The 20,437-nt window shown below is 36.9% G+C and overlaps 1 protein-coding gene across 3 annotated transcripts; it reads right to left on the bottom strand.

Annotated features, from left to right (window-relative positions):
- Positions 1-10,029: 10,029 nt before the first annotated feature.
- LOC125666006 (uncharacterized) lies at positions 10,030-18,430 on the bottom strand. 3 transcript variants are annotated; one of them, XM_048899076.2, is made up of 6 exons: positions 18,340-18,430; positions 16,196-16,353; positions 14,538-14,743; positions 14,180-14,314; positions 11,952-12,179; positions 10,030-10,962 (listed from the first exon to the last, which is right to left on the bottom strand). In XM_048899076.2, the coding sequence occupies exons 1-6, from the start codon at positions 18,340-18,342 to the stop codon at positions 10,427-10,429; spliced, it is 1,266 nt and encodes a 421-aa protein (XP_048755033.2). In that variant the 5' UTR covers positions 18,343-18,430; the 3' UTR covers positions 10,030-10,426. The 3 variants fall into 3 exon arrangements, with proteins under 3 accessions (XP_048755033.2, XP_048755035.2, XP_048755034.2); XM_048899078.2 differs by lacking the exon at positions 18,340-18,430 and adding an exon at positions 16,992-17,131; XM_048899077.2 differs by lacking the exon at positions 18,340-18,430 and adding an exon at positions 16,957-17,105.
- Between the last annotated feature and the right edge of the window lie 2,007 nt (positions 18,431-20,437).

Genomic DNA, 20,437 nt, shown 5'->3' with positions numbered 1-20,437 from the left:
TTGGATAAGTTTGGATGTAATATGTACAGATTCTCATGGGTCATAATAAACCCTAAATGAATTCAGCAGAAAACAATCACAAAGATATTCAAAGATTTTAAACAGTCTATTTATAATAAAATATATCAATAGCAAATTGCTAACTTCCAATAAGTATAAATAAGAGGCCCACAGGCCTTATCGGTCACCTGAGTACTAGTGAAAAAGTATCACTTCTCCCAATGGCTGCGAAATTTAGAAGAAAAAAATCCTTTTCTGAATATCTAAGCTAATTTCTAATGTTCAGCAACAGTATAAAACAAAATGTGTTCTTAAAACTTCAATGCCCTCAAAAGTGCATACACTGATGAAAAGCTTTAAATAATATAATAGGTCTATTCACATTAAAAGATATGACAAATTTGGACCCATCCTAGAGTCAAAACCCTGGGTTGTAAAATTACCATCTTTTGTACAATCCTTTTCTGCTATTTATAAGTATGCATTTACATTTTATACAGTTTCGGCAAACACACAGATAAATATTGTATACTAAGTTTGGCCCCACCCAGGGGACAGAACTCCTACCCCCGAGGATTATCAAATTTATAATTTTGGTAAAGGCCTACCTGCTCCTTTTAAATATCCATTTAGTTTCAATTTAGTATCAATAACACTAAAGAAGATGTTATCTAAGTGTTTTACAGATAAACACCACATAGTACGTTTGGCAACACCCTGGGGTCAGAACCCCTACCCCGGGGATCATGAAATTTACCATTTTTGGTAGAGGTTTTCCTGCTCTACATCACTATGTATTTAGTTTTTCTTAAACATGTGCAGTTGTAGAGAAGAAGATTTTTGAAAATTGGTCAATTTTGGGCAGTTTTTGGTCCGCACCTAAGGCTCCAGGGGTGCAGGAATCCTGAAATTTACAATTCAAGCCTCCCTTCTACCAAGGATGCCTCATACCAAATTTAAAAAGAATTGGAATGATAGTTATCAAGAAGACGTTAAAAATGTCTATTGTTCACACATTTAATAAAAACTGACCATTTTGGTCCCACCCTGATACCAAAACCTCTACCCCGAGGATCATCAAATTTATAATTTTGGTAAAGGACAACCTGTTCTTTCTATATATTCATTTAGTTTCAATTTAGTATCACTAGCACTAAAGAAGATGTTATTTAAGTGTTTTACACAAAAACACTATATACCGACTTTGACCCAGCCCTGGGGTCAGAACCCCTACCCCAGGGATCATGTAATTTACAATTTTAGTAGAGGCCTTCCTGCTCTACATCACTACATGTATGCATTTAGTTTTTCTTACACTTGTGTGGTTCTTGAGAAGAAGATTTTTGAAAATTGGTCAATTTTGGACAGTTTGTGCCCCGCCCCTAGGGCCCAAGGGTTGAAGGAACCCTTAAATTTACAATTTATGTCCCGATTGTCCGAAAGATGCTTCATACCAAATTTGAAAAGAATTGGAATGATAGTTATCAAGAAGACGTTAGAAATGTTTATTGTTTACACATTTAATAACTGACCATTTTGGCCCCACCCTGATACCAAAACCTCTACCCCTGGTATCATCAAATCTACAATTTTTGGTAAAGGACAACCTATTCTTTCTAAATATCTATTTAGTTTCAATTTAGTGTCAATAGCACTAAAGAAGATGCTATTTAAGTGCTTTAAACATAAGCACTATATACCAAGTTTGGCCCCGCCCTGGGGTCAGAAACCCTACCCCGGGATCATGAGATTTACAATTTTGGTAGAGGCCTTCCTGCGCTACATCACAATGTATTTAGATTTTCTTAAACGTGTGCAGTTCTTGAGGAAAATATTTTTTGAAATTGTCAATTTTGGGTAGTTTTTGCCCCGCTCCTAGGGCCCCAGGGGTGCTGGAGACCTGAAATTTACAATTTATATCTCCCTTGTCCTAAAGATGCTTCATGCCAAATATGAAAAGAATTGGACAGGTAGTTATTAAGAAGAAGTTAAAAATGTTCAATTTTTAACGCACGGCGCACGTCGGAAAACGACGGACGAAAACAAATTCCTATAGGTCACCTGAGTAAATGCAGGTGACCTAAAAAGTCAGATGCTGGTTTAACGCCGAGCTGAATTCCAACACGAGATTGTAAACTGTCACAAATCGGCTGTTAAACCCAATCAGTCCCCAAATCTTATTCAATGCTTACGAGTGCAATTACAGTATATGATTCATACAACAACGAAAATGAAGCTTAGAGACCTTTTGTTTCTAGAACGTACAGTGTAATGGCAAAACAAATGTTAAGTAGTCATCTTTATTTTCTGACAAACATCATGCTATGTAGAATCATGTGTAGGTCGCAGCTGTCAATCAACTACAGATGTATTATACAACACAGGCGCGGATCTAGAAATTATACATCTCCCTATTTATAGAAGTTTGAATGACAATGAAAACGCAATTCTTCAAAACCTGAATGCATAATATACATTTACATCAAATTGAAGCAACAAAACACAACACACTCATCACAACACACTCATCACACTCTGGATAAGGCATCTGCAATAACATTGTACATGTATTCACCTTTGATATGTTTGAAATCAATATCATACCCTTGTAATGATAAACTCCATCTTGTGAGTCTTTGATTCTTGTTGACATTTAATATGCAAAAAGTGAGAGTGTTCTGATCCGTAAAAACAAGACTTGGATATACAGTAACATTCAAATAAACATCAAAATGTTGCAAAGCTAACTGTATGGCCAAATGAAAGGTGAAGATAACAAACAGTGATCAATCTCATAACTCCGACAAGCAATACAAAATAGATAGTTGGACAAACACGGACCCCTGGACACACCAGAAGTGGGATCGGGTGCCTAGGAGGAGTAAGCATCCCCTGTCGCCGTGAGACCTATATCTTGATCAGGTAAACGGAGTTATCCGCAGTCATAATCAGTGTGCCAAGAACGGCTATGAATCGGTATGAAACACGACAGACAACATTTGACCCAATGATAGGTTGTATTGACGAACTAGATCGTTATATGACCATAGAATTTGCGAAATGCTTACTTCAATCGAGACTATTCAAACCCCCTGTACAATCAACTTGTTTGTCAGTAGTTACTTCGATTTAAAAACTGACTATACGCAGAACAAGCTCTTGCATATCGGATCAGTTGAGATATATAAACACTAATCCAAGAGACTCTTTAACTGCTTCTCTTGCAGCTAATAAACCAAGATGAACCCCTTCATCCCAGTCTTTATCATATTGAAAACAATATATCTCCATCATAGCTTTAAGGGTCTGATGAAAACGTTCAAGAGCCCCATGAGACTCGGGATGATAAACTGTCTAAAACCTAACTCATGCTTGACCTTTGAAATTACCCCAACGTTAAATTCGAACCTTGATCGGACTGAATAGCATTAGGTACTCCTACACAACTGAATAATTTGTCAGCAGCCTTGGCTATGGTATCCTATAGGTTCAGCTTCAGGGACTCGGGTGGACGTACACATAACAGTATAAGTAAATACAGCTGGTTCCCTGACCTAGCCTTAGGCAAAGGTCCTACACAACCAACTAACACTCGAAAGTTCTTCAAAAGCAGGAATATGTTAGACAGGGGCAGATGGAATTACATGTACCTACTATCCCGCAATTATGACACGACTTGCAAACTTCAGAAACATCCTTTCTCAACTTTGGCCAATAACATGACTCAAAACTCCGTTACAAGTGGAAATCTAATGGACCTGACATGAGTGTGTCGTGAAAAATGATGAGTTGATTAGATTAGCTGTGAAAGTCTAGTTAGAGATTAAAACGTCCATGAAAAACCAAAAAATTCGATTCAAGAACAGAAATGACCGCGTTGCTTTAGAACAAATAAATAAATATTTATTCGGTATATACATACATACATACCAAAGATTACCCATGAAAGCTCGAAAGCTTATTTCCAAGGGGTCCTTTGATGCACGAATGTTTGCGCTAGGAGTCATTTAAAAGGGAGGAAAGTGGAGTCTGAAATATGTAAAGTAAAGGCTGTGAGAGAAGTTGGTTACACAATTTAAATACCATTTTTGAAAAATGACAACTATTATTAATGTTATTATTATAACAGGTTGTTGGTCAGGCGTCATTGGTGTTCCCTTACATAGAATTTATCTGAAATGTTCAGATTTGATTACTGGATCAACCTACTCTTCCTGTTCAAGGAGTTTACTTGTCGTTAGGCAATAATTTAGCTGGTGGAAAAGTTGTACAAGATCCCATAGTTTCTGAGAAAAACACTTCCAATGTTGCGTCCGATGATAAAGACGATGACTTAAATCCAATCTATGCTGTTACTAGAACGATAAGCAGAAGAAAGGATATCGAGGATGACAATGTTCAACCTCTTAACACGACTGGTTCATCTCATGAAATTGACTTAAGTGATGATAGTCTCCTGTTTGGTCTTGATGGCATGAAAACAGACAGCTACATGTATATGAAAGGTGAAGATAACGAACAATGATCCATCTCACAACTCCTAATGAAAGGTGAAGATAACGAACAGTGATCAATCTCATAACTCCTATAGAAGTGAAGATATCGAACAGTGATCAATCTCATAACTCCTAATAAAAGGTGAAGATAACGAACAGTGATCAATCTCATAACTCCTATAGAGGTGAAGGTAACGGACAGTGATCAATCTCATAACTCCTAATGAAAGGTGAAGATAACGAACAGTGATCAATCTCATAACTCCTATAAAGATGAAGATAACGAACAGTGATCAATCTCATAACTCCTAATGAAAGGTGAAGATAACGAACAGTGATCAATCTCATAACTCCTAATGAAAGGTGAAGATAACGAACAGTGATCAATCTCGTAACTCCTATAAAGGTGAAGATAACGAACAGTGATCAATCTCATAACTCCTAATGAAAGGTGAAGATAACGAACAGTGATCAATCTCATAACTCCTGTAAAGGTGAAGATAACGAACAGTGATCAATCTCATAACTCCTAATGAAAGGTGAAGATAACGAACAGTGATCAATCTCATAACTCCTATAAAGGTGAAGATAACGAACAGTGATCAATCTCATAACTCCTATAGGCAATACAAAATAGATAGCTGGGCAAACACGGACCCCTGGACACACCAGAAGTAGGATCAAGTGCCTAGGAGGAGTAAGCATCCCCTACATAACAATGAGTCTCCACTGAAAACCAGTGATGATGATGATCACATTAATATGCAGGTCGTCCAGGGCAAGGACCCCCTCAGTCGAGAACAGTTATTGTCCGAGTAAAACAAGGACCCTGATAAAGTTCAAATACTTCCGCCAGAAGAGACCGCCAAGGTCGGTGAGTGCTTCTACACCAAAGACGGGATTCTTATGCAAAAATGTCAACCACCTGACACCGGCCCTCGGATGAAGTATGGCGTGTTGTTCACTAGTAGCTCCAGTGATATGTCGTAGGGACATCATGAGTTTAGCTGATCCAGTAATTAAATCTGAACATTTCAGATAAATTCTATGTAAGGGAACACCAATGACACCTGACCAACAACCTGTTATGATAATAATATTAATAATAGTTGTCATTTTTCAAAATATGGTACTTTGTGTAACCCTTATAAATGACCCCCTAGCGCAAACATTCGTGCATCAAAGGACCCCTTGGAAATAAGCTTTCAAGCTTTCATGAGTAATCTTTGGTATTTATGTATGTATGTATATACCGAATAAATATTTATTTTATTTATTTATTCTAAAGCAACCCGCTCCTTTCTGTTCTTGAATCGAATTTTTTTGTTTTTCATGGACGTTTTAATCTCTAACTAGACTTCTACAGCTAACCTAATCAACTCATCCTTAACATTCGGCGAAGCAAGAAAATATGTGAACGAAGACATGTTGATTTTTAGTTGGCTATGAAATTTAATAAATCAAACGACTTGAAAAATGTTATATACCGGTACTTCTTAATCCCGAACTAGCCCTCAGTTTTGTTGTGGGTCAGAATAAACCATTTATAATCTCAGCAGAAATCAACGACAAAGATATTCCAAGATTAGGTTGGTTTTCCTATGGTAAGTTAGGAATTAATTTTAGGCAGGTGTGAAGCCCCGAGGAAACCATGCTAGCATGTGTATACATCCCTGAATATACAGGATGTTATCTGTGGTACCTGCATGACCTGTGCGTTTTTGTAAGATTGATAAATTCAGAGTAGTCATTTCTCTTGTGAAGCCTAATCGAAATATTGATAATCAGATCTAAATTTATTTTGTATAAATGAGGACGTTAGCCATTGAATAATTAGGCAGAATATTCTTTGTCCCAATCATAGTTACTGCATAAATTTTCTTGTATCCATTTTGCTGCCATCGTCCGATACCCACGGCTAATTTCGTCCTCTACTCATAATGATGAGTACAGGTCTAGCTCTAGAAGTGTGGCTGTCAGACATAAAGTTTCAGGCGGGAGTTCCTGCGTATTGCAGTGGATTGTCTGGCTATGTACCATTCCTCGCCCCAAGCCCCACGGTGACACACCATATTCCAAAACTGCTAATACTTATTCTTCTGTTTGAAAAAAAAATTCTGGACGGCACACCAGAATTTTCTGGCCATCAAAGTTGTCTGTGTGACACGTCCATGGCGTATGACCTACAAAACAGTCAGGACAGTGGATTTTCCAACAGTATCTTTCATAACTGTCCCAACAAATAATTCGTTCTTCCTCTATCTGGATCCAAATTCCAACCATTATACGCAAGAAACAGCTAGTATTTTCTTCTTCCGATAAATTAAAAGCTACATGTACTTTTGTCGCCATGTTTAGAGGGAAAATTATGCTTATGAATTTTCGACTTAGTGTAAACAAGATTTCAATGACGTACCGGTGTATACATATAATGATTCTTTCTTTATAAACAAGAATCATATTATAATTACACGACGAGAGTTGGTGTTTTCTGTTTAGCATAAAATCGATGTCCTTGTAAATTATATTCTAACAATCCATAATTATCTATCGCACCTATTCCTAAGCTTAACCTATTATAATCTATTATAATTGATGTGATTGTATGTCATACTTACTACAGTCTACTATTATTGCGTGACTATCTCAATGCGAAAAAGCCAAACTTTTCCTATCAAACCTGGGTTTTTTTACCGAGCTGATTTACCATTCAACTACCAATCCATTTTGATATTTATAGGAAGACAATTATAATAATGACAGAAAGTAATTCAAACGATCTGAAGAAGAGTGCTCGGTGTTTTTCACTGGAATTGTTTTCATGAAAATTTCTCTTGTCTCTTACTGTGACCTGAAACAACTATGACATCACACACAGTCAACGTGCAGATTAGCTGCAGATCTGTAGCTCTCTGGCAAAATATTGGGACAGACCAGATACCTTTTAAATCCACCCCTTACAAAAACTTTCGATTTACGGCGCAGAAAAAAAAATGTGCACAGTTGAGGACTTACATCGTTGCATTATAAATATTGCTTCGTTGTTTCATAAATCTAATACATGTATAAAGATTCCTTACATGTTTTCCCACTATACTTGTGTCAAAACATACTTCTACACATTCATCAAAGCCCCATGTGACCTGAAAACTCACAGCTTCAAATGATTTCGTTTGTTGACGTAGCCATGTTTGGTAGCCAGTCAAATCGAACTCCGTTCATTTCCATGCTCGTATAATTTTTAAAACAATAATGTCTACATGTATGTGAACAAATATCACCACAAATATTTTAGTTAAATATTTTGGATGAAGTCATTTCAGTTTATTTAAAAAATAATTGTTTGAATTAATTAATTAAATAATTAAATAAATAATTGTTTGAATGGGTTTGAATATTGAATTTCATGTAAATTCACGGCTTCCATTATACTTTATACATTATACCAGACGAGGCTTTCATAACAGGTGTCAAGAAGGAGAAAGCATCCCCTGTCGACCAGTCACACCTGCAGTGAGCCCTCTATCTTGATCAGGTAAACGGAGTAATCCGTAGATAAATCATTGTGCCAAGAACAGACTAACAATCGGTAAGAAACATGCCAGACATCATTTGACCCAATGGTAGGTTGTATTGGCAAACTGGATCATTATAACGACCATACGATTTGCGAAATGATGACTTTCAACGAGACTGTTGAAACCCCTGTAACATAAACTTCCTTGTAACATCAAAATGCTTGTCAGTTGCCTGTCTCGATTAAAAACATGATCACACGCAGAACAAGCTCTTGTATATCGAATCAGTTGAGAGATATATATACACCATATGCAGGTGATGGAGAAGCTGAAATCATCTCGTTTGTCATAAATTAAGTTGTTAGGTTGCCGTTAATATCCATTTTCAATAAAATATCTAAGTAAGAAAGCAGATGTGGAGGACTCTGTGCTGTCTTTTATCTCGAATTCACAGGAACGTAACGAAATCGACATATGAATGAAAATTAGCACTGTTAATTGATAAAACGTCGTCGTGCATCAAAATGTGTTGAAGGCAGCAGCAAGATGATTTTCTTCTTATCTAGAAGCTTTTGAATAAACTCTCCTTCATAAGAATATAAAAACAGGTCAACTAACAAAGGATCATTATTCGTACCCATGAAAATTCCAACAGACTGTTGGAAGACCTGGTCACCAAAGACTACAACGATATTGTCAATGAGGAACTCCAGCATATTTTTATATTAATTTCAGAGTACTTGTGCGTGGAATCAGAGTGATGTTAATTTTTTGGATGACTGGTCACTAGATATGAACATTTCCTTTTTCCAGTTTTGTTGAAGAAACAACTTGTCTATGATGTCAAAAAGTCTAGTCTTTAATTTATCATGAGAAATGTGGTGTAAAGTGTTGCATTGATGTTGCTGATACGAAAAGGTTTTGCGATTTCTAATTTACTAAAGGGTTTTTTTTAAGAATCCACATTTGATTTACACCATTTCTGGCGTATGCTGTGGCACAGGACGTTTGAAGTTTCTCATTTCTGATTTTGCCCGAGTGGTCATTTATTGTCTGTCAAGTCTAAATACTTAAACAATAAAATGCTCTCCTCGTTGTTTCCTCGGGTGATGAAGGTACATATAGCTTTGCATAAAAAAATCATAATCCGCGTAAGCGGGTTATGTATTTTTTTTTCTGCAATGATTGCTACCTTCATCACCCAAGGAAACAACAAAGAAAGACATTTCATTGTTTATAGTTTTATGCATTGTTTTAGAATATAAACTAGACTTAAAAGTACTAAAATATCATATGGTTGACCCATTCGTTACGTTAAATGGAACACCCGATGCACCCGTTGACCTTGATGACGCTCCATATTTGGTAATGATTACACAGACAGGTGGTACTAATATAAAAACCCGGGCCGAACTAGTTTGCAACAAACATGCATTCATTGTTGCAGGTGAAAGTAATGTCAATTTCAATAGAAATATAAGAGAAAAGATTCAGTTTATGTAAATATATGGTAATGAAAATTGTCTCTACTGTTGCATCGTCAGATCCGGATTGTCTAAAGAAAGAATAGTTGTAATGCTCCCTATATCCGGATTGTCTACAGAAGGATTAGATGTATTGCTCCCTATATGCTCCATGAACTTATCGGGGAAATAATATTTGACTTTTTATTTGGTAGAATAGGTAAGACTCTTCTTTAATGATTGTGAGGGCATCTTTGGGAGCTCCGAGATCAACCACTGTCCTAATGATGACAGTACAAGTCTATATACTCGATTATTCGTACAATTTTGTTTATCAAGGTCATTAAGAAATATGAAGGTCACAAGGTTAGGTAGTACATGCATAAATCAATGTAAGGTCGCTTAAAATCATCCTGGCGAGGTACTGTCTGCATGAATTCATTATCGCACTTACCTCATCATGAATGTTTCTCTCTTCAAGATATCTGCAGCTGCATTTCATTCGAAAATACATGTATCTATAATGATGCATTTTATTTTAGAAGTCAATTTGATATGTATTTAACAATTTATTTATAGCATATTCTGTATTTGAACAATGAAAACTTGTCTCTGTCTGTTATTACATGTGGAAGTAGTCTCACTCAGTAGCTAATAAGTAATTACAACATAATCCTGAATTATGACCATTTGATTTAAGATCCCAAAGACAGATAACTCGTGTGTTACAGTAAAGACAGAAAAATCGTGTGTTACAGTAAAGACAGATAACTCGCGTGTTACAGTAAAGACAGATAATTCGTGTGTTACAGTAAAGACAGATAACTCGTGTGTTACAGTTTGATGTGTGGTATTCAAATACAACGAAGAAACGTGTCCGTTCTAGATATTTCTACATTCAAAAATTTCATTTTATCTTTAATCATATACCAATAGTCGACCAATGTCTTCAAGTAGATCGTTCCAGAAGATCTTTAAGCCACCGTTTGAGGTATGCCTCTCTAAGGGGGCTGGGCGTGTATTCTCGGAGTTTGGGTCCTCCATTTTTCTCTCGGAGGGGGCTGGGGGTATATTCTCGGAGTTTGGGTCCTCCATTTTTCTCTCGGAGGGGCCTGGGCGTGTATTCTCGGAGTATGAGTCCTCCCTTTTTCTCTCGGAGGGGGCTGGGTGTGTATTCTCGGAGTCTGAGTCCTCCCTTTTTCTCTCGGAGGGGGCTGGGTGTGTATTCTCGGAGTCTGAGTCCTCCATTTTTTCCCCGGAGGGGGCTGGGCGTGTATTCTCGGAGTTTGAGTTCTCCAGTTTTGGGATGTGGGCGTTTAGTATGTTTAGTTGGCGCTGCCATAGGGGGCGACGTAACCATGTTGCGAGCCTCCATTTCATCTTCGTTTGTCGTCACTTCCGCTGTTCCAGGATATTCGTTACAGACGACAGCGTCCACGTTTCTTTGTTCAACGTTACTGCATAAGTATCCCAAATCTGGTAGGTCTGCAAATAATAGCGAACGCACATTTCGTGATCATAGAAAGAAATATTACCCAGAATGTAAACTTAAGAAGAACAAATGACAAACTTATGTTATGTATAATCAAGACATCCCATTGTTTCAAAAGAAAATGTTTCAACTTAGATTATGGGGGGTGGGGGTGTTCTTCTAAATATCTGTACACTTGTACAATAAATGTTCATGAATATATGTAGACTAAATGAATATTAACCAAAATCTAAAACATTATATTGTTAGTTTGGCAGTGCTAATAAACCAGAGAACTACGCCACGTACCCTCAAATTCAATTCATAGTCACATCGGAAGGTAGGAATCCACCCCCAAGTTCTGGATGCACCGACCATATATTTCCTTTACATATATTTCATTGTTTTAAATTAAATACAAAACGACTTGGTACTATTGCTAACTATTATAACGTCCTCTGTCAATCGGTTATTCGTAAGTATAATTGCTAAGCAGTTTCTGTGTGCATAAATTTGAAATCGGTTAAAGACATGATCTTTAAAGGGCGAGCATTCCCTGTTGTCGTGAAATAATCAGAGCGTGGTATCGTTTATTTTCATTGTGATAAATTTTCGTGGATATACTATTCTTATATAGAATTTGTTCACCTCCGGGGGATATTACTCTGGGTCTGTCTGTCCAGTCGTTACTCTGTCTGTCACACTTCCGTTTTCAGACTATATCATACTTTCGTTTTCAGACTATATCTCTGAAAGGCCTTATATGAAACCCTATTGCTCCATCGTACTGCTGCGATGATTTGAATCAAAGTAAAGCAAATTTGCGATTATCTGTGTTATCTTAGCTACAATGTATATCAACTATTTTAATTCTTAAATTTCCTTTCCGTTTTAGCAACACCCACTTGCTCTCGCATACACAAAGTCTTGGTACACTGCGGTCTGTGTAAGTCTATGAAATATTTGTCACGTGACGTTCCATAGCTCTGCTGTTTCCTCTTACCTGTGCCGACTTCCGGGTCACAAGTATACGACACTCTCGGAGAGTTGTCTTTCGCACCAGCTCCCCAGTAGCATCCCAATACGTAAGGAAAGTCAGAGGTCAAGTGATATCGGTATTTCCCATCCAACATACGGCCATGACACACGTCAAGGTCAGCTGAGGTCAAGGCTTCTCCTCCTTTGTCGGAGGCGTAAGGCCCGTAGATAGGGAAACCGTCTAGGGCAACACCTGGAAAATAAATGAAGCGTGGTACATGTATTTCAGAAGTTCTGCAACGATATTGTCAGGTGAATCTGTCTGTATCAAAACAGTTTCGTAATCAATAGATCTGATTATCAATAAACTTTTGAAAAGAAGATCGTTTTCTAAAACCTTTACACATGCAGCGCCATCTCTCCATTCATAAACCCAATTCACGCACACGCAGCACCCCTTTTCATTCATAAAAGAATCTAAAAATGGTCTAGGGAAGATCATTGAGAGAATATAACCTGGTCCGTTTTTTCCGGGAGGGAGTATGTAGCCCAGGTTCATCCTTCCAGAGGTTACTATAGGTGGGGTGGAGTGGGGTTCTCTGTTACGGCACCGGAACTCCGATTACAAAAAGTGGAATATACAACCAGTGACGTCACAGCAGCCTGTTACCTGATTCGCTAACTTACAGGGTTCTTGCATCCTTACCCAGATGTTTATCCAAACGCTAAAGATATCAGACCGCAGGAAATGAAATAAATCATTCCAGTTTTTATATCAGACGACACTACCGATATGCATTTGGTACATCCTTTCAGGTCGAAGAGTTAATTGTAAAGTCATACTTTGATTAAAATATCTTCGTCGCTATAGTAAGCAATATTAGTTAGTAGAAAGTTTTACGCAGGATAACTGTTTTAAAAGGTGTGTATATATGTTTGGAGTTTTCACCTATCTATACGCCACCCTTCTCACCACCCCAAGATCACTTGAACGTTTTACTAGTATCCACAAAATAGCCTTGAATCCACAAAACACTACACATCCTTTTTGTATTTCATGAATGAATAGATATACAGTAATAAATTAAATAAACTGAACCCAAAACAAAGGCACGATAACTGTAATGTTTATGTTAGAACGTTTGGTTTATTCCGAGAGGTTATACAACTCTTATTCTGATTGGCCGAGTGGTTAGAGCATCGTGCTCAAAATCACACGGCCTCTCACCTCTCTCTTCCACCAATAAAAACTGGGCGCCACCAGCTAACTGAAAAATTGTTGAGTGTGTCGGAAAACAATCAATCAATCAATCAACCTTATCCTGAGTCTTTATTACCATAAGCCAGAGGCTCATTGAATATCATATACATAAATATAATTATACAAACAAACAAAAATGGCATTGTGGAGAATGAGTAGACAACAATGTTACTAAGATGTACAATTTAGATTGAACAAATGCTATCACACCATTGAGAATTTTGTAGTTTAGTTGCATACTGTAAAATTTTCTAAAATTAATCAGTTCTTCAGTATTTTTAACACCGAGTAGTTTAATCGGTTTGAAAACACTGGATACTGCATAATAAAAGAACATGACCCACGAACCATGAAAAATGGCCTATCCTGGGATATTGATAATTTCCGTATTTAATAATCTTCGGGGTATAGGATTTCTAGAAATGTTTTTCTCAAGTTAGAATAAAGAAGATATTTTAAAATAAAGTGGAACTCATCCTCTACATCACTTAGCTCACAAACAGTACCGTACATAACCGTCGCTCTCTGACTATATCATTATATCTTCTAACTTCAACATTCAAATTATGAGATGAAGTTCTAAAGCGAGTAATAAAAGATTTGTGAACAAAGCCAATGAGTTATGTTAAGTAAAAATGTAATATTTACTGATGCCGATATAAAAAATATTTAGGTTAATTTGAAATGTCTTCTGAAATTGCTTCTTTGTAAACATCAATCACACTCAGAGACTAATATTAACGAGAGCTTCAATCCCTATTTAACATGTATTACTTTAGTTTTGGAATTAGATAAAAAATAAAATACATTCACATTTAAATCCCGCAGAAACGAAAACATTAATTCCGCAGACACGCATATACATGTATATACAGCTTGAAACCCCGTATCAGAACAGACCGCGCTCTTGCACGGCCAGTAGTTGGTTACTTTTTGACCGTCCATACTTATTTTTATTTTTACTTAATTTGTTTAATCAATAAAGGTCTTACCGATAAATTGGTCTGGCTCTGCTGTGAACGTGACGCCACAGTTATCTGCCCCTGGTGATTGGTGGTAGTGATATATGCCTTTTCTGTCAGAGTGACCATGACATCGGTCGAATCTCTCCGCCCCGTCGCCATCCACTATACAAAATGAATATTGGCATAAAAGATACACGCCAGTCAGCTAGGTTGACCATTGCAACGGATAATGTATGCATAATTACGAAGGCTTTATCTTCTGTTTGGAGAAGCATTATACAATTGAATACTTGGGATAATTAATTCAAATAGAATTAACCATTTTAACGTGTTTCTCTGAATTATTCGGTAGCTTATGAATCATTACATTACAATCATTTCATACCAGCATTTTCGTCAGTACTGCTGAGAGGGTTGTAGATGGCGACACCAGTTTTGGTGATTGCAATCGGTCCCTTCGGAAGACTTCCGGGAGTGCAGGCAAAATCTATCTCTTTGTTAAACGTGAACCGGAAGTTTTGGGCTTCGGCCGCATTCTTATTTTTTTGTTGTGTATCATGGTCTGGAAGTCCGTTTGATTCAACGACATAACTGAAACACACATTTTACAAAGCGTCCTTAAATCAGAGGCACGGTAGACATGAGCCCGCGATTTGGAATTGTGACGTAATTTGACTGTTGTGTTAATGGTTCTCTGCTGTATCATGTTTGACAATAGCAGTTTCAACGATTCATCGGTTAAACTTCCTTTTCTTGAATTTATTTTTCGACAAATTACTTATTTATAGCCTCATTTCATTGCAGGTTTAATTTTGATCACTGATGTGACACTTACTCTGCACAAAGTACATGACTTGTATATCACTTTATATATTCTACGTTAATCAGGTTACTGTGCAGACCAAAATACTGCAGATCTAGACCCAGCATGCTTGAATTAGCACTTAGGGGCAAAACAATGAGGGTTCTTTAACGTGCCGGCGCCTGCCGCGACACGGGATCTCTAAGGTAATGTCCGAAAGACCCGTGATTCTTACTTCTATGACAAACAGAATGACTTCAGTGTCTCCATCGTCAACTTCATCGCATTCTAAAATTTATGTAGCAATATTTCATTATCCCCTGCATATGTTGTTTATGCCTCTCGATCGAGTCGATACGCAAGAGCTTGTTCTGCGTATGGTCAGTTTTTAAATCGAGGCAGGTTGTTACAGGGGTTTCAACAAGTCAACATTTCGCAAATTTTATGGTCGTTATAACGATAAAATTCACCAATACCTGTCATTGGATAAAATTCACCAATACAACCTGTCATTGGATAAAATTCACCAATACAATCTGTCATTGGATAAAATTCACCAATACAACCTGTCATTGGATAAAATTCACCAATACAATCTGTCATTGGATAACGATAAAATTCACCAATACAATCTGTCATTGGATAAAATTCACCAATACAACCTGTCATTGGATAAAATTCACCAATACAACCTGTCATTGGATAACGATAAAATTCACCAATACAACCTGTCATTGGATAAAATTCACCAATACAACCTGTCATTGGATAAAATTCACCAATACAACCTGTCATTGGATAAAATTCACCAATACAAACCTGTCATTGGATAAAATTTACCAATACTACCTGTCATTGGATAAAATTCACCAATACAACCTGTCATTGGATAACGATAAAATTCACCAATACAACATGTCATTGGATAAAATACTTTTGTACATGTTTCATACTCCGATTACCCGATCGAGATATAGGGCTCACGGCGTCAAATGTCATTTTTTTCAGGTTCGACATCTGAAATCCTTACTGCATGTCATATAGCAATATAGTTGATATTGAAACACATTAATGAATGCAACTATTTTCGCAAAAAAGAAAAAAAAATGAATAAATAAATATAATCTACGCAAACCTTTTCAAAATTCAGCATATAAAATAAACGAAAACACAATCTCATAATGTTAGGGAAATAATTCCATAGAAACTTTAAATCACAATTGACCACATCATACTCTTACTAAGAGTCGTGTTCTGTGAGGCTGACCATCCCTCCGTATTCATTGCTGTTGTAGAACTGGTCTCTCTCTTCTTTAGACAGACCCTCGGTGGCCCCCAGGCAGGTGGTGACGGCGAGGGTCAATAAACCAATGACTTGTAACATCACGAAACTGGTTCTCTATTGACAAGGACCAAACACAACAATAGTCTTAAAGTTCCATATTGTCAAAATTAATTAACTGAATTTGTGAATTTACATTAAATTTGTAATACCTACGTACACTAATATTCTGTCTTTGATAAACCTTAAAATACGTCTTATATATACATGCAAGTCTGCCAATTTACAGGAGGAAAATCGGCACCCAACATTCTTTTCGTTCTCGGGGAAATTCAAAGGTGTCATCTGATAGCCCATGTGGTATATAATCAGACCTGGGGGTTATTAAACTTTTTTGAGCACGTTTTCATACTCAAACTTGAACTCCGTGCTCTAAATCTTACTCATACTCAAAAGTGAAGGGTATGAAACTTATGAAATTATTCTCATACTCAAATGGAATACATGCTCAAGATTTTTCGAGTATGTTTCAAAGCTATATCTCAGAATTGTACTCAAAACAAACATGGTTGAGTTTGAGTATGAGTTCGGTAAAAGTTTTATAACCTCCAGGCCTGATTGATCTATGAACTTCTAAATCTTACTCTCCTTTGACAGGTGAGAAACACGCCTTTGAAAATAAATCCACGAATTTAAATGCTTCCACAGTATGCAAATTACCTTATGTTTCCATTTATACAATGTGAGATCAATACCTAGAATATTCGGAATTCACAAATAACCCGGTTGGTTGGACTTTCGGGTTGTTTCGGGTTCGAATCCCGATTTCCGGTGTCGCATCAAACGTTAGTCTGGATCATTCCGTCGTTTGTGTCCGACTCCCCACAGGGCGTATACACAAACGTCGGGATGATCCAGACTAATCAAACGTAAAACGTTTACTATTTGTCTCGTGTAACCAGACACTCGGCTATCCCCGTAAATCTCCAACAAGCGGCTTAACGGAGATTTAAAGAGGTAGCCGAGTGTCTCGTTGCACGAGACTAGTTAACTATAGGTTGATCTGTTGAATATTCCTTCACCAAACAACCATCATTAGAAGTATAAATCACATGACTCTAAAGACAGAGGTCCCGTGACATGATAAAAAACTCTCACTGCTTCGGCCAGGGCGCCATACATAGGTTAAAATGACAATCTTATACGAGTAAAACGTCTCTTATATGAGTAAAACGTCTATTATACGAGTAAAACGTCTATTATACGAGTAAAACGTCTCTTATATGAGTAAACCGTCCAATCTAATGGACGTTAAAACAACATGATAGATAAAAGAACACGTAGTATATTGTGATGTGCATGATTTGATAATTTTATGGGTTGTACAACTCTAAAAGACAAATGACACAGCTTTAGATTCTGAACGATTAAATTAAATGGACCTCTGCACTCATCTGAGTCACTTTACTGTTTTGTAAACATTAGAATGTGTTTCTGAGGTGTTTATTGGGGATATGACGGTCGCCAGATTATAGGAAAATTTAACAACACCGCGCACCATGCACATTCTCCTACAGTAGTATATCGACCGCCAACTCCGTAAAACTTATACGGTACCAATTTTGATGCACCAGATGCGCATTTCGACAAATAATGTCTCTTCAGTGATGCTCAAGTCGACATTTTGGAAATTCGAAATAACAATAAACTTGTTAGAGCTAAAAGGAAAACTAGAGTGCCAAAAACTGGAGCCAAATTCGTCCAAGGATGAGGGAGATAATCCTTCATTTTGAAATGAATTTCTAAATTTTATCCTAGCAATTAAATATACATCCGTATTTTCAAGCTAGTAACGAAGTACTTAGCTACTGGTCTGTAGAGACCCTTGGGGACTAACAGTCCACCCGCAGAGGCCTCGACCCAGGGGTCGTAATGTAAAACTTGTACGGTACCAATTTTAATGCACCAGATGCGCATTACGACAAATAATATAAAACACATTTTAATATCTATATTTCCTTTAGATATACAACGAACGGAAATATCTGTTAAATCTTTATGTTACATGTATTAGATTGAGAAGAGAGGGATAAATCGACTTACCATGCTTGGTGGTTGTTACAATTTTGATCAAATGACCCGGATACTGCGTGGGTATACTAACATTATAATAACGTCAAAGGTTTCGTTTACGGTCTATGCTTTTTATTTCTATAAGTGCACATTCATCGTCTTATTTTTAATACTCAGTTTTAAATGATTTAGTCTGTAGTTCCCTATTTCTATGCAAACGTCAAAACCTTTATGTAATTATGTGAGAAATTTAACAGATTCCATATACATGTATATCTATTTTAACTCCTACGTAAATCTTTAATGGGGGTATTTTGTTTATCATCTCCCGATCGCAGGCACTAAAGCTTTACCTAAACTACTAAACTAAAGCTACAAATGTATTGAATATATTGCAAATCACATATCCATTTTTTATGGCTAGTTATTTAATAACTTAATTCGGGAGCGAATTATTACGCATAATTTGATACACAATGCGCGATGTGATAATAATTGACTTAATTAATGTTACGGAGGACGGGTTAATTGATGGTGTTGATTAATCAGTTTAAAAATGAACTCGTACTCATTGAGATTCCTTATAATGCACCGTGAATGAATTTGAATTAGGGGGGGGGGGGGTACAGTGAAAGAGTCAGAGGAAAGTTAACAAAGCGTTCCTCAGGGGTCCGTATTAGGTCCTTTTCTTTTTCTGATATACATGTATGTAAAAGATGTCGCTATCAATATGCTATGAACGTGTAGATTATTTGCTGATCACAATTCACTTCGAAATTGTCCCGTTGGGACCCGGGTTAGAATAGAATCTCAGTACTCCCTTACTTGTCGTAAGAGGCGACTGATTTGGGCGGTCCTTCGGACGAGAACGCAAAAACCGAGGTCCCGTGTCACAGCAGGTGTGGCACGATAAAGATTCCTCCCTGCTCATGCAATGGCCGTAAGCGCTGTGTATATAGGCCTAAATTTTGCAGCCCTTCACCAGCAATGGTGACGTCTCTATATGAGTGAAAAATTCTCAAGAGGGACGTTAAACAATTAAAAACCAACCATATAGCAAAAGTGTATTATCATTTATAACTATTTATGATCAATACTTTCCACTGTGCGTGCATGAAAACCTTAAAAAAAAAAAATACACTTTGCCGCTATTCTTGTATTTTCGAATCCAGTGTAACTGAGAGAGGTCTATGTCAAATGTATCTTAAAATACACTTTTGGAAGGTGTTACAGTGTATGTACATGTAACATATAAAAAATTCCTTAGAAGAACCATCTAAACTAATTTTCTATACTAATTTTTAATAAATTCCTTAGAAGAACCGTCTATACTAATTTTCCACCAAATATCGCTGTCCATTAATGCTTTCTACCATTGATATTTCATAAGAAAGAGAATTTCTGAAAAATATAACAATTTGATACGCCGCTATATTTACCTCTAGGTACATGTAGATCAAATTTCTCCTAACTTTGTAAATTTAAACAGTCATTCATGCACGAGATAAATAATACCAAAAGCAATAATAATTGATATAAAGTCAACACCTTTCAACTTTTCTGTGAGAAATTAATGCTTATTGCATTTAAAAGACACTGCAATTTCAACTTGAACATAAAAATTCGAGATCAATGGATTTCATTTTAATTTCATATATAAGGAGCATCAATTTCGTTACAATGTTCGTAAATTATAAATGTACGTACAGTATGTGTAGTGAAGCGCAACAGGTTAACCGTCAATTCGTGTTCACAAATCAGAATTAATCTTATAGTACATCAAAGCAATGCTGACAAACATATCTAAACATGTATCAATTTAACCCCCACCTGAATCGTTAATGGAAGTGATTTTACTTATTATCCACCGATCGCAGGAAATTCAGCATTTTGCCCGGTTGTCTGTGTTCATGTATACAACTAGTGTGTGAAACTCATGTGTTGGTGTGTTCATGTGTTAGTGTGTTCATGTGTTGGTGTGTTCATGTGTTGGTGTGTTCATGTGTTAGTGTGTTCATGTGTTAGTGTGTTCATGTGTTGGTGTGTTCATGTGTTGGTGTGTTCATGTGTTAGTGTGTTCATGTGTTAGTGTGTTCATGTGTTGGTGTGTTCATGTGTTAGTGTGTTC

This window comes from Ostrea edulis, chromosome 10, assembly GCF_947568905.1.
Source record: "Ostrea edulis chromosome 10, xbOstEdul1.1, whole genome shotgun sequence".
Lineage (NCBI taxonomy): Eukaryota > Metazoa > Mollusca > Bivalvia > Ostreida > Ostreidae > Ostrea > Ostrea edulis.
The sequence above is the reverse complement of the archived record's forward strand: the minus strand, read 5'-3'. Positions and strand labels throughout refer to the sequence as shown.